The sequence below is a fragment of the Osmerus mordax genome, chromosome 4, assembly GCF_038355195.1.
Source record: "Osmerus mordax isolate fOsmMor3 chromosome 4, fOsmMor3.pri, whole genome shotgun sequence".
Classification (NCBI taxonomy): Eukaryota; Metazoa; Chordata; class Actinopteri; order Osmeriformes; family Osmeridae; genus Osmerus; species Osmerus mordax.
The window spans coordinates 11030563-11055718 of record NC_090053.1 but is presented as its reverse complement, the minus strand read 5'-3'; the positions used below and the strand labels follow the sequence as shown (position 1 = coordinate 11055718).

The window sequence follows — 25156 nt, the reverse complement described above, 5'->3', positions numbered from 1 at the left end:
TCCTCCTCCACCTCCCTGGTCCTCTGCAATGCACCGTTAATGTTTCGGTGGGACTCCGTCTGGACTCTGAGATGAACGTAAAGCGGATAGAACAACAGTTTCTTCTTCTATCGTTATCAATACTTCAACTGCTTATAAGAGAGGGTAAGTCTGTCCAGTAGTATACAAGATTGAGTTTATGCAGGGTAAACAGCGCCACAATAAAAGTAACGCGTTATTCCATTCCACTGACTTTATGAATATTACTTTTATTGCTCTGACGAAGAAATGTCTTTTATGAAGAAAAGACTGTTTTGACTTTGACTCAGATTATTTATTTGATGTGAATAGTTTACCCTTTAATTTAACAACCTAGCCAAATTACCCGCTACATAATCATAAAATAAAAATATTTTGACCCCAGCGTTAAAACTGTTAGGCCAAAATCGGCGATGTGTAATATTGGGGAAAGTATCTGTTTTGTTCAGGAGCTCACAGCCAGCTATCAGAGGCAGAGGCAAGACTGCAAAGGTGAGAGTGAAAACCATCTCCATTATTCCTGATGTAATCCTGAATGTCCTGAATTATTCTGCTAGTTTCACATAATAAGATTTTTTTTAAACAATTAATGTCTGACCAGGAGTCATCATCCTGTGTATATGTCTGCCCCTGTGCGTGTATGTGTGTGTGTGCGCACATGTGCAAATGTGATAGTGTGCACGTATGCTGCTAAATGGTGTAAAGTGCACTTAACTCTCCCCCTGAGTTGTTATCCCCCTAATGTGTGTGTTTGTGACTGCAGAAGGGCTAATGCACTTCGGAGGAAACGGGATCTCCTTGGGGAGGAGGTTGGTACACTATACCTAAGAGAACTAGTGGAGGTCAGGGCACCCTCATACACACAACACCAGAGGCAGCACAAAGCCCTCTTTGAAGAGCCTACACGCAGACAACCATGAACACGCAGAACCAGGTCCACACACGTCACGCCACAAGATGGATGGTGAGACTACAGTTTGATCTCGGTCATTTTCGTCATTGGTTTTTCTCCAGACTTTTAGGCCTCTTCTGTCGGAAGCGACGTTTCCTCGCGGTGTTCTTCACAACTACACAGCCAGAGACGCCTCCTCAGGTACGCACACACACACACACACACGCACACACCCCACACAATGTCCGCAGATAAAGTCATCAGTGTGTGTTTGTCCCAGAGTACTGTGGATGTCTCAACGGAGGCTGGTGTCAGGAGGACGGAGTGTGTGACTGTGCCCAGTTTCAGGCCCTGGGAGATCGTTGCCAGATCAGTAAGTAACAGACACACACACACATACAGACATCCTCTTCATCTTCTTTCAAAGTGCACATGTGTCACAAAAGGTCACATGTACTGTAGTTGAACCGTGTTGTCTGGGAATGATGTGTGTGGGTGTCTGGGGGGGGGGGGGGGCTGTTAGTAATTCTATGAGGTTGGTCAGACTATCACATCAGTCAGCAAATGTTAATAAACTACTCACACAGATATATACACGCACTGTGCACACAAACACAAACACACACACTCCACACACAGGTTCCCCTTCAACCTATAAGTTAGATGTAGCGTCTGTGACTAAGCCAGTAGGATTAGAAGGTAGCTGGTTTCTAGTTTCTGTTGACTACAGAGTCCTTATACATCAGATGTCTACTTCCTGCTCCTAGACAGTTAGGCACTGTACAGGTTATACCCCACTTCCACTTTACATTTTGTGGCCACAGACAATCCATATAGTTTTTCCTGTATCCAGCAAGTTCTGTATGTGTTCAAACTCTATACATCCTTGTATTTATGTAAAGATATGGGACAGAGCTAGTGGCATGGTTGTGTGTGTGTGTGTGTGTGTGTGGGGGGGGGGGGGGCATGCTGGGAAGCTGGGCTATGAGGCAGTGCAGTCTTGGCTTGGCGTGCTAGGGATGAGGGAGTTTCCTGAAACCGAGCTGCTTTTAGACAGTTGGCACCCTCCCACATGCCCACCCACACAGGCATGGACGTAGGGTTTAGGATGGGACAGGAGATGAAAGAGTCCGTTAGGATGTTTATGGTAGAAGTGTCCATTTGAGGATTTACTATTAAGGATGCTGTAAAGTGGAATTGAAAATGAGTTTTAAGTTCATCTCATCACAGAAGAATGTGTTGTTAACTATCCATCTAAATTCGAATGAAAAAGAAACAGACAAGTATGTTAAATTAGGCTTTGAAATTGTGAGAAAATCAGCAGTCTTCTCTGTTTGGGAGTGGGGGTGGCGTGTCGCCTGAAGGAGCTGAGCTCCGCCCCCTAGAATTTATTGAATTTAGCAGCAACAGCTACACTAGCTAAATCTATTGCAGATATCAGAACAGACCTACCTGCAGTCTCTGAGTGTTTTTATGTGTTAATTACTTTGCATCATACCAGCTGAGTAACAGAATGCAACCGTCTGTGATCTGACGTAGATAGGTAGCTGTGACGTAAATGGGTTGGGTTTTTGCCCCGCCTATACAAAACCTCAGCTGAAAACGGAAGAGAAACTGTTCAAACGGTCTAACTCCACATTTCAGTGTGATAAAGTTTTCCGCGCTTTGCACATGCTTTCTGGAATTCATTTCACACGTATATAATGTACTGAGAAGCAAATCATGGAATTTGCTTTATAGCATCTTTAAAAAGAAATTATGTTTATTTTTTGTCATTCATTTGATTTGAACGCAGTTGTGCACAGTCTGTCATCTCTATTTATTAGTGATAGGATGTGTCTCTGTCATGGCTGCCTAGTCCCTAACCAGGGTCAGGACAGGGATGGCATCTGCAGGTCTTGGGGACAGCACCACTATGAAACGTTTGATGGCATCTACTTCTACTACCCTGGAAGATGCTCCTACATCCTGGCCCAAGACTGCCACTCTGCTACGCCTCAGTACACTGTCTGGGTAAGAGGACTTGGAGCCGCTTCACAACACCCACGTCTCTAAGGTTGGCTGGCAGGTGTACTGTACTCAGTGCTTCTCCATATGCCGTGGTTCTGTTAAAGGGCTCTGGGACAGGATTTCAGTTTTTGGTTTTTGTAACGACTACACACGCAGGCTCATCTTTATCACCGAAATGAATCCTAACCCTCTCTCTCTCTCTCTTTCCTTCTCTCTCTCTCTCTCCCTCTCTCTCTCTCTCTCTCTCTCTCTCTTTCCTTCTCTCTCCCTCGCTCTCTCTTTCTCTTTCTCATCCCTCTCTCTCTCTCTCTCTCTCTCTCTCTCTCTCTCTCTCCCTCCCTCTCTCTCTCTCTCTCTCTCTCTCTCTCACTCTCTCTCTCTCTCTCTCTCTCCCCTCTCTCTCTCTCGCTCTCTCTCTCTCTCTCTCTCTCCCTTTCTACCTCTCTCTCTCTCTCTCTCTCCCACTCTCTCTCTATCTCCCTCTCTTTCTTTCTTTCTTTCTTTCTTTTTCTGTCTCAATTTCTCTGTCTCTCTGTCTCTCTCTCTCTCTCTCTCTCTCTGTCTGTCTGTCTGTCTGTCTGTCTGTCATCTCTCTCAGGTCCATAACAGTAGGGTCTTGTCGGGGAAGTGTGTATTCATGTCCTCGGGCTCTCAGTCTGTTCTTCCCCAACGAGGGAGGAGATCCACATCTCAGGGTACCAGGTCCACCAAGGAGGCCGCAGGTATTTGTGAGGGGGGCTGTTGGTGTTCTAGCCTTTCCCCCCTCATATTTTCATGTTGTTCCAATAAGGGTGTGCGTACGTGACGTGTGTGTGTGTGTGTGTGTAGGCTGAGTCTGCCCCAGACCGTGGGTGGTGTGTTCATTGAGCGCCTGGCTGACTACCTCCTGGTGAAGAGTGTGTTGGCTTCTCGCTGGCGTGGGACGGTAGCTCCGGAGTGTATGTGAAGATGAGTGAGGAGCACCAGGGCGCCCCCTGTGGCCTGTGTGGGAACTTCAACCACCTGGCCAGCGATGACCTCACCACTCCCCGTGGTAGGACCAGCCTGACCGGCCACTCCCCCTCTTATCCAGTCCCTCCTCACCTAATCACTCACAATTATTATTATTATACTCTCAACACCACATCAAGACAATTATGGCGGCGGTGGCACTGGGAGGACCCAGGGGAGGGACGGGTAGGGGAGACAGCCCAAGCTGATAGGCTGTCTTTGTCAAGCTGTAAGGAGCAGGAATTCTCCCCCAGGTCCTGTAACCTGACCCAGGGCTGTAGGTCTGAGAAGAAGAGAGAAGGGGTGTAGAGGAGAGGAGATGAGGAGAGGAGAGGAGGAGAGAGGAGGGGAGGGGAGGAGAGGAGAGGAGGAGAGGAGAGGAAAGAGGACGGGGGGAGGGTAGACAAGGCGAAGAGGAGAGGAGGAGAGGAGAGAGGAGAGGAGGATAAGAGATGAGTCTTGTGTGGGAGGGAGGAGCGAGTAAATATCGTTTTCTGTAAACCTGTCTATCTCTGGCGATATACACACCGTAACACACACTCTAACACACACAACTGCAATCATAGTCCATTGTTACAACTCACTAACTCAGCTTTGATATTCATGTTGTTTTTTCTTGCTGTAGCTTGCATTGCACAGACAGATAAATGTGTGTCTGTGTGGGAAGGATAGGAGCTAAGGTTAGGTTTAGGGTTCAGGTTAGGTTTGTGGGTTACAGTTAAGGTTAAGGTTATGTCAAGGTTAGGATTAGGGTTAAAGTTAGGGTGAGGGTTAGGGAAAACAGATTTTTGAATTTTGAATCCCCACAAGCAAATCTGTACCCAATATTTGTGTGTGTGTGCGTATGTGTGTGTGCAGGTGTGCTGACAGAGGAGCCGGTGGTGTTTGGTAACAGCTGGTCCCTGGACCTCCCCATGAGAGAGCCTGTCCCTCAGTAGACCTGGACTTCAGCGGTCCCTGCCAGTCAGAGTCCGACATGGACGTAAGATCTACAGCACACACCCCTGCTGCTGACCACTGCTTTAGATCTGGTGTGTGTTCAACTCCTTGATGGGTTGTGTGCTTCTGTGTATGTGTATGTGTTCTTCTGAGTGTGTGTGTGTGTGTGTGTGTGCTTGTGTGGGTATATATGTGTGTGTCTGTATGTGTGTATGTGTGTGAGTATATGTGTGTATACATGTGTGTGTGTCTCTATGTGTTTGTGTGTGTGTGTGTATGTGTCTGCATGTGTGTCTGTTTGCAGGACGCCATAGAGAAGTGCAGCGCTCTGCTCTTCTTCCCCTTCCTGTCCTGCCATGAGAACATCGACCCCAACCCCTTCGTGGCGAGCTGTGTCTCTGACCTGTGTGTGTAAGTCAACACACTCCAGGGTGTCACTCTCTTTCAGAACCTGTCTCAACTGCTCTCTCTGTGGTCTTAACAGTGAAGTACGTGTTTGTGTGTGCATGTTGGCTGGCGTGCGTGCGTGTGTGTGTTCAGCTCAGATGATGAGGAGACCTTTTGTCGAGTGTTGGTTGAGTACACGCGTGCCTGCTCTCATGTGGGCTACCCCGTCAGAGAGTGGAGAGACAGCTTCCCCTCCTGCAGTAAGAACCCCCACACGGCATACACACCTCTCCATGTCTCACGCTGATTGCTTAGTCATTATGTGTGTGTGTGTGTGTGTGTGCAGATGATGGCTGTGAGGAGAGTTTTGTCCATAGAGACTGTATCAGTTGCTGCCCTCCCACCTGCACCTTTGAGAAGGAGTGTCTTGGAACCAACCTGCATTGCCTGGACGGCTGTTACTGCCCTGATGGTACACACACACACACACACACACACACACACACACAAAAGTACACGTGTACAAACATTTGAGCCTTTCATGTCTTTCTTTCCATTGCTCTGTCATTCCGTTGCTTACTCCATCAGCTTAGCTCCAGGTCTCTGTTGTTGATTCTCTCTCCAGGTCTGATCCTCCAGAACGGGACGTGTATCGCTGTGTCTCAGTGCCCCTGTGTGTACCATGGCACCTCATACACACAAGGACATGTACTGGAGCAGGGCTGCAGTGTGTGGTGAGTGTGTATGTGTGTATGAGTGTACAGTATCTCCCTCTCGACACTGGTCTTTGACTGTGCTGACCGAAAGCTGTGTTGTTTTTTGCAGTGTGTGTATGGGGGGAGTGTGGAACTGCACTGGGAGCAACTGTACAGGTGAGCCACCCTGAGCTACCAGAGATGGTACAGTATCTCTGCTGAATCTGTAGCGGCCCCAGCCCAGCTCTATAGCAGCAGAATTAGGGTGGAAAGCTGGTAAAGTGTCTCATAGCTGGGTGTCACTGAGTCAGCTCTTTTCTTTTCACCTCCCTCACTCTCTCTCTTTCACGGTTTCTTTCTTTCTCTCGCTCTCTCACTGTCCCTCTCCCTTTGTCTCACTCTCACTGTCCTCGCCCACTTTGTTTTTTAATATCTCCCTCACTCTTCTCTCTCTCTTTCTCTTTCTCTCTGGGACTCGGCCTCAATCTCCCTCTCTCTCTCCCTCTCTCTTTCTCCCTCTCTCTCTTTCCCTCTCTTTCGCCACCCACCCACCCACCCCTCTCTCCTTCTCTCTCCCTCTCCCCTCTCTCTCCCTCTCTCCCCCCCCCTCCCTTCTCTCTCTCTCTCTCTCTCTCTCTCTCTCTCTCTCTCTGTCTTTCCCTCTCTCCAGGAGAGTGTTCTGTGGTGGGTCACGTGTTTGTGACGTCGTTTGACGGCAGGATGTTCCTGCAGCCAGGAGCATGTCAGTACGTCCTGGCCAAGAGCCGCGGCAGCAGTAGATTCACCGTCACACTGCAGTACACCACCTGTGCAGAGGTACAGACGCACACACACACACCACCTGCCTAGAGGTAACCTTTCCTCCTGTGTGTGACCTTCTGTGCAGAGATGCTCCCCCATCTCTCTCTCTCTCTTTCTTTCTCTCTCTCTCTATCTTTATCTCTCTCACACACACACACCCTGCTTGGAGGTGACCTTGTCTTATGTGTGTGAGCAGCAGCAGGTGTGTATCCAGTCGGTGACGGTGGTGTTGGACGAGGACGTGAGTCGTCAGGTGACTCTGACCCGGGATGGGGAGGTGCTCATAGGGGTCAACCCCTCCCCTGTGCTGCCCTACGCTGACGGTAGGACACACTCAGGGTCAAGCTGCACTGATCTCTACAGGATTCACATAGGCAACAGCAGAAACAGAACTTGAAGGAAAAGCTTTTGGTGGTAAACAGTGTGTTTGATGTGAATTCCTGTGTGTCGGTGTGTGTCTGTGTGTTTCTGTGTGTGTGTGTCTGTGTGTGCGTGCATGTGTGTGTGTGCAGATGCTGTCAAGGTGCATCGGCTGACGTCTGTGTTCGTGCAGCTGAAGGCGTCTCTCGGGCTGCGCCTGCAGTTCGGCGGCCACGGGGGGCGGGTCTACCTGCAGCTGGACAGCCAATGGCGGGGCTCCACGCTCGGCCTGTGCGGGACCTTCAACGGCAACCTGCGCGATGACTTCCTGTGAGGAGACCTGCCGTTTCCTGTTGTCTCCCTGACAGCGTTGCCAGGTTAGAGAGTGTTGACGTTGAGCCAGGCTGATGATGGTGTTCTCTCCCCAGGTCCCCTGCTGGGATGATAGAAGGGACGCCCCAGCTACATGCTAACGCCTGGAGGGTCTCCTCTGCCTGCTCTGCTCCTGTCAACCTACCCATCATCGACCCCTGTGAGATGAACCAGCACAACGGTAAATGCCAACCTGGCAACCCCCTCGCCCTTAACCCCCCTTCCGCTGACACATGTGAAAAGCTGCGTGTGTTTATGTGCGTGCGTGACGTCCAAACTGGCAACACCTCACCCTTAACCCTTCTGTCTCTAACAGACACACATTGAAAACAGCGTGTGTGTGCTTGTGTGTGTGTACCAGCGTTCTACGCCTCCCTGTGTGAGGTGCTTCTGGGCAGTGTGTTTGCTCCATGCCACGGCTACATCAGTCCCTCAGTGTACCAACAGCAGTGTCGCTACCAGGCCTGCAGCTGTGGCAACGCCTGCCTGTGCACGGCCCTCGCCCACTACGCCTACCTCTGCTCCAAACACGGCGTCTCCATCAACTTCAGAGCACACGTGTCCGAGTGTGGTAGGTCCCTGAACGAGGGGGGTGGGGTTGGGGGGTGGGGTGGGAGTGGGGGGGTTGTTTGTGGGGGGCGTGGGGGTCCAGAAGGAGTGGCTTCAGACGTAAACGTAGCTCATAGCCTAGTGTCTGTCCTGTATGTTCAGTGTTTCCCCTAGGTTTACAGCTTTGGGGGGAGGACGAGAGACAGAAAGGACATGCCGTTGTGTAAATAAGATAAATAGCATAAGGCCATTTAGTTTGTTTAATAAAAGAGCAAGCTATAGACCGGTTTTATAGGAAAGGTAACCTTAAATGACTTATTTTGTGATCTAGCGCTATATAAAAAATAATATATATATATAATTTTTTTTACTAAATCAAGTTGACCTTCCAGGGGTGGCGGGGGGGGGTTCCATTGCGGGGGCAGGGCGCCCCCCTAATATAATGGTAGGGGAAACACTGATGTTACTGTGATTAATGTGTGTGTGTCTTGGGGAGGGCGGAAGTTGTGTACTGTACCTCAAAACGTGTGAACTGTGTATGTGGCTGTGTGTGGTGTGTGTACGTGTGTATGTGTGTTGTATGTGTGTGTGTGTGTGTGTGTGTGTAGGCGTGGTGTGTCTAGGAGGGATGCTGTACCACTCCTGCACGTCCTCCTGCGGCCGCTCCTGCCGCTCCCTCTCCCACGCCGAGACGTGTAACCGCGACGACTGTGCGGAGGGGTGTGGCTGCTCCGACAACACATACTACGATGACGCACGGCAGCGCTGCGTGCAGCCGTGAGCCTTCCCCTGACACAAACACATCACATACACACACACACACGTTATCATGCCTCGTACATGAATCATCTCTGCAAGGTCCAGAGAGGCGGATGTGAGTGTTGACTTGGTGTCAGAGGCAGACTGACAGGTGGAGCGATGGTGATCGGTCACATGTCCTGTGCTGTGTCCCCCACTCCCCCCCAGGTCCCAGTGCCACTGCTACTCCATGGGAGGGGTGTTCCAGCCGGGGGAGGTGTCCTTCAGCGCCTCTGGCCCCTGGTGAGTCAGCATCCATGCTCAGGGAAGGAGGAGGTGGGGGGGGGACGGGGGGGGGGGACAGTGACTCTCATGTTCTACATCTTTCTGGAGGATGAAAAGACGTGTCAAGCCTTACTTTGTAACAGCATCGCACTCTCCTCCCTCGGCCTCTCTCTCCTTCTCCCCTTCGCTCCCTCCTCGACAGCCTGTGCAGGAACGGGAAGATGGAGTGTGTGCCAGAGGAGAGAGGTAAACCATACCTTCCGTCCTTCCTCCTCTCCTTCCCCGTTACCCTGCGGCAACAAAGGGCCGTTTCAAGCTCTGTTCTTACTGATATTCATAGCTCTGTGTCTAGAGTCAGAGCTCATTTCCCACGCCTGTTCAGACTCACTTCTCAAAGGCTTTCCCAGACTCACTTGTCAAAGGCTTTCCCAGACCAGACTGTGTATTTGTGTGTGTACATGTCTGTGTATACATTCGTGCGTGTTCGTGCGTGTGTGTCTCAGAGGAGCCACAGCGAGGGGAGTGTCCTGAGGGGAAGGTATACCACAGCTGTACCGACCAGCGAGGAGGCATGGCCTGTGAGGTCACCTGTCGCAACCTGATGTTGAACCTGACCTGTCCTCCGAACACACCCTGCGTCTCTGGCTGTGTCTGCCCCCCAGGGTAAGACCCTCTAGATGTGCCGCTGTAACACACGACACGCACCTGTTTAAACGGGTTTGATTGTTTTATCCCGGCTCTCTGTCGCCCCCTGTCTGTCGCATGAATGGGGCAAGTTCTAGATCTTGTTCTTCTGTTCTGAGGATTTGTTACTGTGTGTGTGTGTGTGTGTGTAGGCTGGTTCTGCACCATGGGGAGTGTTACTACCCAGATAACTGTCCATGTGCCTGGCTGGGTCTGGAGTATCTGCCTGGGGAGACAGTGGATACGCCCTGCTACAGATGGTACCTGCACACACCCCCCCCAACCCCCAACCAAGCCCCTCTTCAACACACATGTTTGTGTAGTATCCTGGTCCCTCTAACCCCCCCCCCCCCCCCCCCCCCCCCACCACCTCCTCTCTTTGTCTCCTCAGTGTGTGTCACAGGGGCTACTTCAACTGCAGCTACTCTCCCTGCCCGGCAGTGTGTACCGTCTACAGCGACAGACACTACCACACCTTCGATGGTCTGGAATATGACTACTACTCAGACTGCCAGGTGTACCTGCTGAAGGTCAGAGTGTGTGTGTGTGTGTGTGTGCATGACAGGAGTGTTGTGTGTGAGGAATGTAGTGTGTCGATGTGCATGCGGGTGAGCGTACGTGTGTGAATGCGTGTGTGTTTGTGTGTATGGACGTGTGTGTGTGTTGCGTGTGTGAGGAGGGTTGTGTGTTGATGTGTGTGTGTTGCGTGCGGGAGGAGTGTATCTGTGGGTGGGGAAGGCCGAGGGGAAGAGCCTATCTACCGCTTCCTGACTGCATCTGATTGGGATCTAGGAAAGCGGATCCGACGGACTCTCCTTTTCTAATCTCGGGGGGGAAAGAGTGGTTTTTAATTAGAGCCGTGTGAGGTGTGTGTGTGTGCGTGTGTGTGCATGCGTGTCCCCCGCGCATGTGTGTGCATCCGCGTGGTTTGAGGGGACGCCAGCGGACGCAGTGCAAGGCTGTAGAGGCACAAAGAGAGCAGTGTTGAGCCCAAACCCCAGGGCTTCGGAGCTCTCAGGGATCTTAGAATAAGAATTAGCCGACATTCCACTTCAAACCACCGCTGTGTGGCCTGCCTGCTCACCGGCGGCCATCTTGGTCCCCCTGGAGGAACGAGGCAGCAGAATGGCTCTGTGCTGACGTCAGCTCTTTTGTGTGGTTCCTTCCTGGGACTTTAGAGCGTCGGGGAAGCGGACGTGTCTATCGTAGCCCAGAACAAAGACTGCTACGAGAGTGGCATCGTCTGTATGAAGATGCTCGTCATCCATGTGGGCCTCACCAAGATCTACTTCAGTGACAACTCCGGCAACCCTGTACGCCACACACACCCACACACACGTAAACACACACGCACACCTTCCTCGCTTGTGTCGACTCGCAAAGGGACTCGTGAGGTGATTGGGAGGCCTGTTTGGTGTTCCTGACCCTTGTGGTGACCTGGTGTCTCTGTCCGCTGTTCCAGAGCCCTGCCACGGTGGTAGGGAGAGGGTCTGAGTTTGAGCTGTGGAAGGCAGGCTACTACACTGTGGTCCACTTCTCCAACCAGGACCTGACCGTGCTCTGGGACCGCAAAACGACCGTTCACATCAGAGCCGGGCCGCAATGGAAGGTCAGGAGGTCTACTTCTCGGAAAGAGTTTGAGTTTAAAACTCTTGGTTTCAACCGGATACAACCTCAGTTTGACCATGTCTGCGTGTTTGTCTTTGTGCGTGTGTGTGCGTGTGTACGCCCAGGGTCTCCTCAACGGGCTGTGTGGGAACTTTGACAGCGTGACAGTGAATGACATGACCACCTCCAGCCACATGGAGGTGAACAACGCACAGAGCTTCGGGGACAGCTGGGCCCTGGGACAGGTAGGCCCAGCAGGTACAGTAGCAGCACTGATACCTGGATGCATCTCTTTACCCCACCCACCCCCCACCTCCCAGACTTACCTCACCCTGCCCAGTCCCCATCTGCCTAGCCTTCCCTGGGGTCTGCCGTGATATTTAAGAGAAAGCAGACACTCTCTCTCCCTCTGTGTCTGTGTGTGTGCGTGTGTCAGTGTGAGAGTGACTATGTGGTGAAGCGGCCGTGCGAAGGGGACCTAGGCAGACAGCCGTACGCCAAGAGAGAGTGCGCTCTGCTCTACAGCGACGTCTTTGCCCCCTGTCACAATGTGGTGAGTACACACACACACTCGTACTGTACTGCATACACACCCGCAACACAAACGAACGCACCCGCGGACTCACGCACGCCGCTATCTCACACACACACACAAACGAACACACACGCCAGTGTGGTAGGAGTGTTTAGCAGCTGCGTAAAGGTTATCTTTCTCACAGTGGGGGAGGTTGGGTTGGCGGGGGGCTATGGGAACGATTCTTATCTGATCCCGGTGTGTGAGCTCTATTCCTCAGAGATAAACACCAAATACCACAGACATCTAATACTTTACACACATACACGGACACACACAGACACACACTCACACACACATTTCAAACTCACACACAATTACACACACACCAGTGCACGCGCATTTGAAAATCCAGAGTGGGCACGCCTCGTATTGTTTGGGGGGGGGTTTAAACAGCATTATTGTGCCGTTCTCTGTGTGTCCAGTAGATGGCGCTGTAGGTTTGCCTGAGTCCGATCGGGCAAGTGCAGTCAACAGTGTCTGTACCGTCCGTCTTATAACGGAGGTATGCTCTCCCAGTCATCCTGCCCGTGTCAGCCATTTAGGGCAGGTGCAAGCTATGTGGGAGGGTTTAAACAGAGACAGCTTTCATATCTCCAGTTCCTAGGGTGAAGACCGGGTCAGATCATCTGCTCCGCGCTGTATAAATGGATTCTTTTCATAGCTGAAATAACTGAGTGTGGAATTACAATCTGTGCCAATAATAACGATGGTTCATCAGGATGTGCTTTCTTAGAACAAATAACGCAGACCTTAGACCGACGCACGCACACACATTTCTCTGCATCCCTTTGAATGAGGAGCTCATTATTGATGTGAAGTGTGTGCGTGTGTGTGTGTGTGTGTGTGTGACAGCGCTCATCCGATCCCCTTGAGTGTGACCCATATCTCATTGTGCTGTTGTCTCCGCGCTCATCCTCCATCTGCATTATTGATCATCACTACCTCCCAATGACCTCCCCATGTCCCCCACCCGCCTACTGAACAATGACCTGCCATTCCCACAGTGTGTGTGTGTGTGTGTGTCACCCAACCCAGGTGGATGTGGCCTGGTTCTATAGGAACTGTCTGACGGACACCTGCAACTGTAACCGCGGGGGGGACTGCGAGTGTCTGTGTACGTCCATCGCTGCTTACGCACACAAATGCTGCCAGCAGGGGATCACTGTCCATTGGAGGTCCCCCTCGGTCTGCCGTGAGTACACACATACCCACACACACACACACACACTCAGCCTGGTATCCAGCAGCTATCGCTCCACTGTGCGCCCCCTTTCCTCTCATATCCCTCTCTATGTCTGTCACCACATCGTTTGTTGCCACCCGACGCCCTGAATACAGCCACACACAATCCCAGCCACACACGCACGTCTTTCTGGGCGTGGGGTGGACATACACTACACAAACGCACATTCTCAAACACTAGTTTGAGAACACTCAAAACATTCTAGTATTCTCTTCTCCTCCACTGATTTATCAGCCTTGTTTAACACTGCAGTTCTAACCTATGATTGTTGTCCCGTCTTCCAGCCTATGACTGTGAATACTATAACCAGGGTACGTATGAGAGCATAGACTTGTATAAGACATAATAACAATCATTCTGAGGACCATCCTCAGTCCCTCCTGTCTCTCACTTTCTCTCCCTCCTCTCTCCATCTCCGTCTCTCGCTCCCTCTTGCTTTCTCTCTCCCTCTTCCTCTCTCTCTCTCTCTCCTCCTTTGTCTCCCGTGTAGAGTTGGGTGAAGGGCCGTTCTCCCTGGTCAGTGCTGGCTACAACGACACCATGCTGGGGGTGAATCGCAGCAGTGGCTCGGTGTTCCCGCTGGTCAGAGAGAGCTCCAGGGGTCTACCTCCTCCAGGACTTCTCTTCAATTTCATGATCACCTCAGGACTGCTGAAAGACCGCGCGTCACGTGGGCACCGCACACACACACACGCACTCACACACACACACATGTGCCTCACCAACGTCTCACCCCATCCCACGTTCTCCCTCAGGTCTCCCAGTGGTCTCTCTGGAGTCTGCAGAGCGGCCAAACTACTTCCTGGTTGTCTCTGGGCGTGGACGGCTCCAATTGGAGCATTGGAGCCGTGAGGAGGAGTTTGGTCGCAAGGCTTCCTTCATCCAGCACCAGGGGTTGTTCCTGCCTCGCCACGCCTCCTACGAGCTGATTGGCCAGCCGGGAATGTTCCTGACACTGACTCGTGTTACTGCACGTGCTCAGAGATACGACAACTCAGAGGCCTTTAAGACAAGCAGCAGCTTCACACTGGAGGGTCAGACACACACAGACACACACACACATCTGAAGCATGGAGATTTATACTCTATGCTGGTAACACCAAGTATCCTGTGGTGATACTCCCTTTGTCTCCCTCCATCCTGCAGAGAGCAGCTTTGTCATCCCGTACCGTATGATGTGTGAGTGGCGCTATCAAGCCTGCGCCAGTCCCTGCGTCCGCACATGCAGCGACCCTGACGCCACGCGCTGCCTCTTCTTGCCCCCGTAAGAGCCCCGCCCTGCACCCCCACCTCCGCACCCCTGCACACACAAGATGTGTGTGTAAACATGCGAGTGCCTGTTTGTATGTGTGCATGTGAATTTGTATGGACGTGTGGTTGTTGATGTGTGGGTGGTTGGGTGTGTGTGTGTGTGTATGTGTGTGTGTGTGTGTGCGTTGCAGGGTGGAAGGCTGTTTCCCACGCTGCCCCAAAAACATGGTCCTGGATGAGGTGACGAGGAGGTGTGTCTACACAGAGGACTGTAAGTCCACACAGAAAGTGTACACTCCTGTATGAATCACACCTGGGCAATATTTTACTACTATTCAATCAATCGATCAATTTATGATTAATAGAGCACTATTAAAAACAACTACAGGGTTAGGGTTTGACCAAAGTGCTGCACATGAAAACATGAATGATTACAATCAGACAGGTACAAAGTGACACATGAGCAAAAACAGAGCATATTCAGTAAAGGATTACAGGCTTAATGTTGCAGGTTCAGTACTGCCCCTGTTTGAGTTCAGTTCTTTCTCTTTAGGTGCCACTCTCCCGCCCACTCCAACCCCCTTTGCGTTCGTGACGCGGTCTAACCGAACCACCGCCGTCACAACCACAACCACAACTCCAGTCCCCACCACCCCCACCACGACCGTGACTACGACCACAACCTCAACCACAGTCACTACCAGTACCGCTCCCCCTACCACATCTAGCACCGCAACCACAACCGCACGGTCCACCAGTGCTCCCACTACGCCCAGTACAGCCCCAGTCACTGAGCGTGTCACCCCCACTCTCACCACCTCTCCCTTCACTCCTTCTCCTCCTCCGCCACCCTCCCCCTCCACCACCCCGGCCCCGCCAACAGCTTCACCCACTCCCCCCACCCCTCCCGTACACACCAGCACCACAGAGGCACCCACGACAACCGTGACCACGGTAACCACAGGCATCACGGAAACCCCGACCACGGAGGCCACCTCTGTCCCCTCCACCCCTCCTCCGCCCTCCTCCCCTGCCCCTCCGTCCACCCTGACCCCCTCCACCACTTCCAGCCCCACACCCACCCCCCTCGTCACCACCCCAGCCCCCGCCACCTCCTCCACCCAGCCCCCTCCTCCCCTCCCCTCCACACCGCCCACCACGGCCTGGACCACCACCTTCACACACACTCCGACCCCGGTCACCACCACCACCCCTGTCACTCTCCCTCCCCGGACCACCGTCGCCCCAGAGACCACCTCTGTCTCCACGGCGGTAGACACAACTGTAGTTGTGACTACCACGACGTCGCCTCCTGAGACCCCAGAGTCCACGTTCGTAACCACGGAGACAGCCACCAGTCCTGAAACTCCCACTCCCACACCTGAAGAAGTCAGCACAACAACCTTGCTTCCTCCCTTCCTCCTGCCCACATCCCCCTGTACAGTAAGTCTGTTTGTGTGTGTTTGTTTGTTTGTTTGTTTGTTTGTTTGTTTGTGCGTGTGTGTGTGTGTCCTATGGGAATTTCAAACTGTGGGCTTTGGTATGGGCTAAACTGGCATTATAATGCATGCACACACACACACACACACCTGGGCTGTAAATCTGTGGGACAGACAGGTCCTGGTCTCGTATCTGACCCTGAACTCCCACTACATTCCTCCAGTGAGAAGGCTCTGTCTAACCACATGTATCTATTCCTGCACCGACATGTTTCCTATTAGGTGTGTGTGCCTGTACATACATTCATTTTGTGTGTTTATGTCTGTGTGTGTGTGTGTGTGCGTACGTGTTTATGCCTGTGCGTGTGGGTGTGAACGTATGCATATATTTCTGTCTGTCTGTCTGTCTGTGTGTGTGTGTGCCCTCCCCAGCCCCCCTACTCCTACAGGATAGATGAGTGTGCCGAGCTGATCTGCTTCAACGGAGAGCTGCTCCTCCACAACGCGTCAGCCCTCTGTCGCTTCAGCACCACGGCCCCACACTGTAGCCTGCTGGGCCTGCCCATCCTCACCAACACTGACCCCTGCTGCCCCCAGTGGCAGTGCCCCTGTGAGCGCCGCCCTCACACACACGCTCGCACACACAAACTCGCACACAGACCCGCGCGCTCACATTGAGTGAACACACATAAGCGTTCACGCTGACACGTCCACACACACACGAACACACGCTCTCACACAGAAACGCACACACACACGACGCGCACACCGTGAGGCTTCATCTCCAGTGTGTGTTATCCTGTGTGTGGGCCAGGTCGTTGTTCGGTGATGTCGGACCTGCGTGTGATCACGTTTGATGGGAACAACGTGGCTCTCTATGATAACGGCTCCTACATCCTGGTTCATCTTCCCAGAGAGAACATCATAGGAACCGTGGACAAGTGCCCTACCAGCCAGGTACACACACACACACAGACATAACAGCCATGTACACACACATACCAGCCAGGTACACACACACACCTAACAGCCATGTACACACACACACACACACACACACACACACATACCAGCCAGGTACACAAACACTTATACACCTGCCAGGTACACACATACATTTACATACCAGCCAGGTACACGTACACTGATATACCAGCCAGCTACACACACACACTTATACACCAGCCAGGTACACACACACACATACACTTTCATACCAGCCAGCTACACACACACACTTATACACCAGCCAGGTACACACACACATACACTTACATACCAGCCAGCTACACAAACACTTATACACCTGCCAGGTACACACACATACACTTACATACCAGCCAGCTACACAAACACTGACTGCTGTGTGTACAGCACGTGAGCTGCAGGATCAAATCAAATAAACATTGTTTAGCCCTTACAAGCAATGTCACAGAGGGATTCACATATGCCCATAGATCTGCACCTAAACCAACCTAGTCAGACAACAGAGTCTAATGTGATGGTTAATCACAGATGTGTGTTTCCTGTGCTTCCTCTACAGAGTGTCAACTCTATCAGACGGCCTGTAAGTCAACCTTTTTTCTCTGGTTCACTCTTTCTCAGGAGCTCTGAGTGAAACGTGTATACCATCTTCTGAGTCTCCTCAATCTTCTTTATTGCTTCCTTTCAAGAGCCCAACGGGTGGTACCTCCGGCCTGTGTTTTAAGAAGCTGAACATAACCACTTCCTCCTACAGGATCATCCTCAACCGCCTTGACCGCAAGGTGAGCCCCCCCACGCTGAATCATACCGACCTAACTCCTCAATGGCATATGCGGTCGTTTTGTGCGTTTGCGTGTGGTACGTGTGTGTTCATGTTTGTGTGCATGCGTGTTGTGTGTCTGTCTCGGCGCATGTGTGTGTGTGTGTTTGTCTGCCTGTGTCTGTGTGTGTGTGTGTGTGTCTACATGTGTCTATGTGTGTGTTTGTCTGCATGTCTCTCTCTCTGTGTGTGTGTGTGTGTGTGTGTGTGTCTGCATGCGTCTGTCCCTGCGTGTGTGTCCAGGTGTCCGTGAACCACATAGCGGCTCGCCTGCCGTTCTCCCGCCAGTCTCTGCACGTGGACGACACCGGGAGCATGTACCTGATCCAGACCCCTGGTGGGGTCAGCATCCAGTGGTACCACAGCACAGGCATCATGGTGCTGCAGTACACCGCTCCTAGCAACATGTCTACTCCTACGCGAGGCCTCTGTGGTGAGCACGCCCACATGCGCAAATATATGCATGTATGCGCACACACACACGCACACACAGGTTTATACACACACAGCCCCACTCTCTGTCATGCGCACGCACATTCTCACGCCCTCCAACACACACACACACACAGCCATGGATACAAACCCTTCCGCAGCGTGTAGCAGCGTAGTGCGTGAACGTGGCTGGACCGGTGACGTCTCTCTCCCCCCGGGGTGTCAGGTTGCTGCGACGGAAACCCAGCGGACGACCTGAAGCTGCCCAACGGCACGGTGGTGCGGGAGGTGGGCGACATGGGGCTGTTCCTGCAGGCCTGGAGGGTCCACACCTCGGAGGAGACGGAGCACACGCGCCGGATAGGAGACAACTGCACCACGGGGGACTGCTCCCCCTGCATCTCCATGCTGCGCCAGAGGGCCTTCTCACCCTGCCACAGCAAGGTCCACACACACACGCTGGCGCCCATAAGGACCCACACGCATGTTCACATGCACGCGCGTTTGTACACAGCCCACACACGCATAGTAAAGACACAACCGCATTTCTACATTCTACTTACAGACACATAAACACAGACACATACACGCACATGCACACACACATAGGGACCCGCACACACGATTCAAAAACCATTGACGTAATCTGGTAACTCACTGCCTTTTGCGTCGCTTGTGTTGGGTGTGTGTGTGTTCCAGGTGTCTCCAGAGCAGTTCTGTGACGTGATGTGGGCAGGGGACCTGCATTACAAGGACCACCAGTGTGATTTCCTGGCAGCCTATGTAGCTGTCTGCTACACACACCAAGTCTGCATCAGCTGGAGACGAAACAACTTCTGCCGTAAGGCTCCCCACACACGCACGCACACACGTACACACACACAACCTGTCTGGATGGGCGGAAACTTTATCCCATTTCCTGTACTACACACTAAATCCCCGACTCTGTGTAAGCCTTGTTGGTTCCGTCGTCCCCCAAGCCCTGCACTGCCCTGCCGGTAAGGAGTACCGTCCTTGTGTGAGCACCTGCACCAGCCGGACCTGCCAGAACAGAGAGTACTACGAGGAGACCACCTGCTCCTACATCAGGGAGGAGTGTGTGTGTCGCAGCGGGACCATCCTGCACCGGGCTGACTCGCCCTACTGTGTCACAGAGGAGCAGTGTGGTAAGAGTGTGTGTTTCTGCGTGTGTGCTAGTGTGTTACCGAGGAGCCGTAGTGTCTGCTACTGTGTCACCAACGAGCAGTGCGGTAAGAGCGTGTGTGTGTTACCCCGTGTGTGTGTTGTGAACTCCCGGCTGGCATTTCTGGTGTCTTCAGTGTGTACGGACAACGAGGGTTCCCCCCGTTCCCCGGGCGAGGTGTGGAATGGTTCGGCGCGTGGCTGCTGTCTGTACCGCTGCATGGAGAACGGCTCGGTGGTGGCGGTGGAACCGGACTGCAGCTCCAGCCCCGCTCCTCTCTGCGAGAGGGAGGGGGAGTACGTCCTAGACGTCCTGGAGGAGGGAGCCTGCTGTCCCAAGAAGATCTGTGGTGAGTCGAGACAGCGTGGATTTGCTGCTGGGATTCGAACCCGCAACCTTCTGGATCCGTGGTGAGACTGTGGCTGAGTCTGTCCACTGTGTGGTCAGTATAACGGCCTTGTGCCTTCTCTCTCTGTCTCTCTTTCTTTCCCTCTTAGAGTGCAATCTGACCATCTGTGAGAGCGAGGTTCCGCCGTGTGACAATGGAAACCACCTTGTGATTGGTTACAGCGCCCTCTCCTGTTGTCCAGAGTACAGATGTGGTGAGCCCCGGGGCTGTGTGTGTGCGAGTGTGTCTACTGTGCATGCGTGAGTGTGTGTGTGTCACTGATGGTCTGAATTGCTTCAGACACATCACGATCGGCGATCCTCTCATTTTACTGTCCTGTGATTGGTCCGTCCCAGAGTGCAACCCCATGGCGTGTCCCCCGGTCGTCGCCCCTGACTGCAGGGAAGATCAGTTCCTAGTGGAGGTGCGGGAGGACAAGTCCTGCTGCTATTCGTTCTTGTGTGGTAGGGTCCCACTGCTTCCTGTCACTTGTCTACTGGCACATACAGTATACTGCTGCTAAGGCCCGATACTAACTGTGTGAGTGTATGTGTGTGCGTGTGTACGTGTGTGTGTTGTCTCTCTGCAGTGTGTGAGTCGTGTATAGAACCCGTCCCTTCCTGCGCTCACGGAGAGATTCTGGCTGTGGACCTCAACACTACCAACAGCTGCTGTCCCCAGTACCACTGTGGTAAACTAGTAGCTCTGGAGGTCCTGTGTGTGTGTCTGGACTGGGAGTACTCTCGCTGACAACTGTGTGTGTGTGTGTGTGTGTGTCTTACCAGTGTGTGATGTCAACATGTGTCCTGAGTCATCTCTGAGCTGTGCCCCTGGGCTGACCGTGGTCCAAACCACCATGCCCGGACACTGCTGCCCACAGCGCCACTGTGGTATAGTACACACACACACACATACACACACACTGTCTCTTAAACACACACACACACTGTCTCTTACACACACACACACACACACACTGTATCTTAAACACACACACACACACTGTCTCTTGAACACACACACACACTGTGTCTTACACACAAACATACTATCTCTTACACACACACTGTCTCTTAAACACACACACTGTCTCTTGAACACACACACACTGTGTCTTACACACACACTGTCTCTTAAACACAAACACACTGTTTTACACACACACACACACACACACACTGTCTCTTACAAACTCTCACTCACACACCGTTTCATGGCTCTTTACTGTAAGCTGTTTGCATTCTGTATGAACCTTGATGTTGGTCTCTCTTAGAGTGCCAGTGTGAGGACAGCTCTCTCCCTGTGTGCCTGATGGTAAGTAAACAGCCTCCAGGAACCCTTCAGACAGAACGAACGTCTGTCCATCCATCGCCATCTGGACGGGAGGACAGCGTGATAGCATGGCTTAGTGACTCTGTCATCCTCTCTCAGGGGGAGGTGCAGATGGAGGTGCCTGACAGTAGCAGTCAGTGTGGATGTCCCCGTTACACCTGCCGTAAGTGCTTTGTAGACACACACACAGTCACACTCGCCCTCTGTAAAATATTTGTCACCCTCACAATTAGAAATGTGGCTTTTGTAAGTGTGTGTGTGTGTGTGTGTTTGTTTGTGTGTGTGTTTGTGTGTGCGCTTGTGTGTGTAGAGAAGAAGGAGGTGTGTGTTTTTCAGGGTGTGACGGTGTTGGGTCCAGGCCAGTCCCTGGTTCAGTCCTATGAGGGAGAACTGTGCTACACTGTGAACTGTCTGACCCACAAAGACTCTCAAACTGGCTTCTATGCCATGGACATCTCTTTTGTCAACTGCTCCCAGAAGTGCGGATCGGTACGGCCTGAGAGTTTCATATGCTGGAAATTCTGAACGATGAACCTCAAGATATCTAATGAGGTCATTCTCTCCTCCTTCCTCCTCCTCTTCCTCCTCTTCCTCTCCTCCTCTTCCTCTCCCTCTCCTCCTCCTCTTCCTCTCCTCCTCTTCCTCTCCCTCTCTTCCTTCCTCTTCCTCTCCTCCTCCTCCTCTTCCTCTCCTATTCCTCTTCCTCTCCTCTTCCTCTCCTCCTTCTCCTCTTCCGCTCCTCCTTCCTCTTCCTCTCCACAGCACCAGGTGTATGTGGTGTCCTCGGACCCACAGGTGTGCTGTGGCTCCTGCAAGAACGTCTCCTGCACGTTCACCAATGACAACGGAACCACAGAGCTCTTCGCTGTGAGACAACCACACACACGCACACCTTTGCCATACCACCAAGATGTGCTTTGAGATGACAATACTTTTCTCTGCCACATTATGCCTCTCTCCCCCTCTATCTCTTATCTCTCTCTCCCTCCTCAGTCGGGTAGTTCCTGGGTGGATAACTGCACGAGGTACGACTGTATGGAGACAGCAATTGGAGCCGTGGTTCTGGCCTCAGGGGTCGTCTGCCCCCCCTTCAATGACACAGAGTGCCTGCAGGTCTGTAGCCCCCGGCGGTTTGGCCTGGCCTGGGGACCATGTCTCTGCTCCCCCCCCCTCACCTGCCCTCTAACTGTTCCTCTCTGTGCTGTCGTTGCAGAATGGAGGAGTGGTGCAGAGCTACGTGGACGGCTGCTGCAGGACATGTGAGTCAGCAGTCCTATTCGCTTCTGGCTTCTGTCAATCAGATGGGTGGCCGCATTGTTGCCTGGCAGTGGATGGGCTTATTGGCTGAGTGTTTTTTGGGGGTGGCCTTAGCAGCAGAGGGTGGAGTTAAAGCCTGTGGTCGGCCTAACTCCCAGAATTCCATGCTTGAGTGGTGGCTCCATAGATGTGTGTATAGCCAAAACTGTAACATGTAGTCAAGCCCCAGGTCTCAAGTGGGCTATGACAGACACACGTTTAGGGATAGAAGATAATGTTTTAAACAGAAGGATAAAAATATTGTCATACTGAGGTTATACTGAGAATCAAATAATAAAATATGTCAATATTACCAGTCTTAACCATCAATTAAATGCATCGATAAACATAGAAACATCATTGCTACCAAGTCTTCTTCTCGTGGCGTTGGCTCTGCTTGCCTGCTTTATGGGTGACTGCGCGGTTTGGCCAATTGGGATGCTCCATGGTTAGAGTCTGGCCAATGAGAATGTGCGATGGGGCAGGGATGTCCCCTGCTGAGCTGCTGTGTAGAGTTTTCCCCTAAGTGACCGGTCGTCTGGCTGCCCGAGGCAGGGTTTAAAATCACGTGCATGCCAACTGCACTGGTGTCAATGGTCTGTGTGTTTATGTATGTAACCATTCATCTGTGTGTCCTAAAGCAAGCGTAACCCTGTGTGTTCTCCTAACGTTCTCTTAACCGGCCAACCTCGTTCCTGACGGTTCCTCACAGGTTCTGGAGTGGGTCTTTTACCGTTTACCGTTAACCCCATAACCCCCACTGGTAGTACTAACTGTGACACAGGTACTGCCACCTTCCACCTCTCAGCCTCACGCTGTGTCCTGACACTGAGACACACCCTCCCAACTGTGGAGGGTTATCTCTCTGTCTGTGTATGTGTCTGTCTCCCTCTCTCTCCCTCTCTCTCCCTTTCTCTCCCTCTCTCTCCCTCTCTGTCTCTGTCTCTCTTTCTCTCTCCCTCTCTCGCTCTGTCTGTCTCTGGAACCCTCTATCTTTCTCCTTGTATGTCTGTCTCTCTCTCTCTCTGTGTCTGTCTCCCTCTCTCTCTTAATATCCCTCTCTCTCTTATTGTTTCTTGCTCATTTGAGCTCTCTATGTCTGTCTGTCTCTCTCTCTGTCATTCTCTATTTCCCCCTCTCCACCTGTGTTTCTGTAAACCACTGTAAATCACATTGTAACCCACATGTAAACAATCACATAATATGTTTATTCTTTTCAACAGAATATAATTGAAAAGTCTCACAAAAGATAGGATAAAAGGTGGAAAAATCCCACTGGAGTACCGCAGAGTAAAATTGAGATTATGTTCAACTCTAGCTCAATGCCATGCTACTGCCTCTAAACATGGTTCTGCCTTCAGACATTCCATTCATCCTGGGCACCCCTTTGTGTCAAACACTGATTGGTTAGAATGTAAGGTCAAGTTCAGGTCAGTAGCCAATGGGAAAGCTGGATCTCTGGCGTGAGAGCTGCCCCCTGGTCATCCAACTGTCAATCAAAGTGAGCCCCCACTGCTGGGCAACAATGAACCCTGTTCAATAGGCCTTTGAGTGTGTGAGACGGGCAGGGCCCTGTGGATAAAAGCTTTGAGTGTGTATGTGTGTGTCTGTGTTTCTTTGTATGTTAGTTAGCATATTCTCTCTATGTCAATCTTTCTATGTGCAGGTAAAGAAGATGGTAAGACATGTAAGCGTGTTGCCATCCGCACCACCATCAGAAAGGATGACTGCAGGAGCAACGCCCCGGTGAGAGGACACAACAGAGGAACCAGAGAGAACTCACAGCTTGGCTTGAATTACACCTGTATGTTATTTTTTGTCTCCCAACCTCTCTCTTTCTCCCTCTCTCCCTCTCTTTCTCTCTCTCTCTCTCTCTCTCTCTCTCTCTCTCTCTCTCTCACTCTCTCTCAGGTGACAGTGTATTCATGTGATGGAAAGTGTCCTTCTGCAACCATATTTAACTTCAACATCAACAGCCACGCACGGTTCTGTAAATGTTGCAGAGAAAGCGGACTACAAACGCGCTCTGTCACTTTATACTGCTCACGCAACTCCACACTCGTGGAGTACAACTTCCAGGAGCCCCTGGACTGCTCATGCCAGTGGAACTAGAGAGAATAAAAATAGGGAGAAATGTGCAGCTTGGAGCTTGGGGCTTATTTTAGATAAAATAGTAATAAAGTGAGAGCAGAGGGGCCAGAAATGTATAATGTTGATACGTGTCCCAGTCTTAGCTCTAGAGATCACGACCTGTGTGTATCTAGACTAGCTGTAACAAAGAGACAAAGGAACATAGGAGAGAGTTGACAGTTGGACATGTACAGTAACCTAGCCAGCACTGTAGCCTTCAGTATCACACAGTCTGCTGTGGCAACACAGGCAGCTGTCTAGTGCCTTAGAATGACACAAACTCTGTATAGAACCTGGTAGGGTCATATCTTAAGTCTAACAGTTTATAAACAGTTAACCACATCAGTTGAGGTTATTGATGCATTTAATGTTAATAAATAAGTTCCGAAATTAAATGATTGTATGCTGTTGATAAAATTTGCTGTAGGAAAGCAAAGGACTGAATGTGTACCATAGGTGTGCCCCCTGATTTGATCAAAAACGGTTTATGGTTTCCTTTAGGAAAGTCTAATCAATTACTAATGTGATTAGCTTACAATTCAATCTGCATTTCTAAGTTATATAACCCAATAAAATACTGAAAAGTGTCTCATTCTGTCTCCATTTGTCCTGCAAAACCAACCCTCTCTGAGTTAGCTGAGTGAGCCTCACCAGTATGGCTGACTCACACTTTACAGGATGTTTGTCACACACTGTCTCGTCCTCTGGCCAATCTTTTCCCTCTTCTCAAACCTGTAGTTTCAGATGATGGTC

At 51.6% G+C, this 25156-nt stretch overlaps 1 protein-coding gene across 1 annotated transcript; it reads left to right on the top strand.

The window, feature by feature from the left end:
- Nucleotides 1-71: 71 nt before the first annotated feature.
- On the top strand, nucleotides 72-24385 carry LOC136942035 (otogelin-like protein). Its single transcript, XM_067234775.1, is given in 61 exon segments — nucleotides 72-144; nucleotides 468-510; nucleotides 782-860; nucleotides 1033-1111; nucleotides 1191-1283; nucleotides 2769-2923; nucleotides 3519-3536; nucleotides 3538-3594; nucleotides 3596-3642; nucleotides 3749-3819; nucleotides 3822-3953; nucleotides 4769-4816; nucleotides 4819-4892; nucleotides 5154-5260; nucleotides 5390-5496; nucleotides 5583-5708; nucleotides 5862-5970; nucleotides 6062-6108; nucleotides 6602-6747; nucleotides 6929-7055; nucleotides 7245-7422; nucleotides 7521-7645; nucleotides 7826-8035; nucleotides 8622-8790; nucleotides 8980-9054; nucleotides 9239-9282; nucleotides 9540-9699; nucleotides 9873-9980; nucleotides 10112-10250; nucleotides 10899-11033; nucleotides 11183-11329; nucleotides 11454-11573; nucleotides 11765-11881; nucleotides 12941-13097; nucleotides 13433-13459; nucleotides 13639-13818; nucleotides 13904-14182; nucleotides 14295-14412; nucleotides 14591-14670; nucleotides 14953-15842; nucleotides 16271-16448; nucleotides 16653-16795; nucleotides 17382-17405; nucleotides 17512-17604; nucleotides 17886-18075; nucleotides 18301-18518; nucleotides 18774-18915; nucleotides 19055-19240; nucleotides 19394-19606; nucleotides 19755-19859; nucleotides 20002-20109; nucleotides 20235-20336; nucleotides 20431-20535; nucleotides 20919-20959; nucleotides 21077-21140; nucleotides 21288-21466; nucleotides 21740-21844; nucleotides 21971-22090; nucleotides 22191-22236; nucleotides 23940-24019; nucleotides 24185-24385. Coding segments are annotated over 61 exon segments (7839 nt in total).
- Nucleotides 24386-25156: the final 771 nt, after the last annotated feature.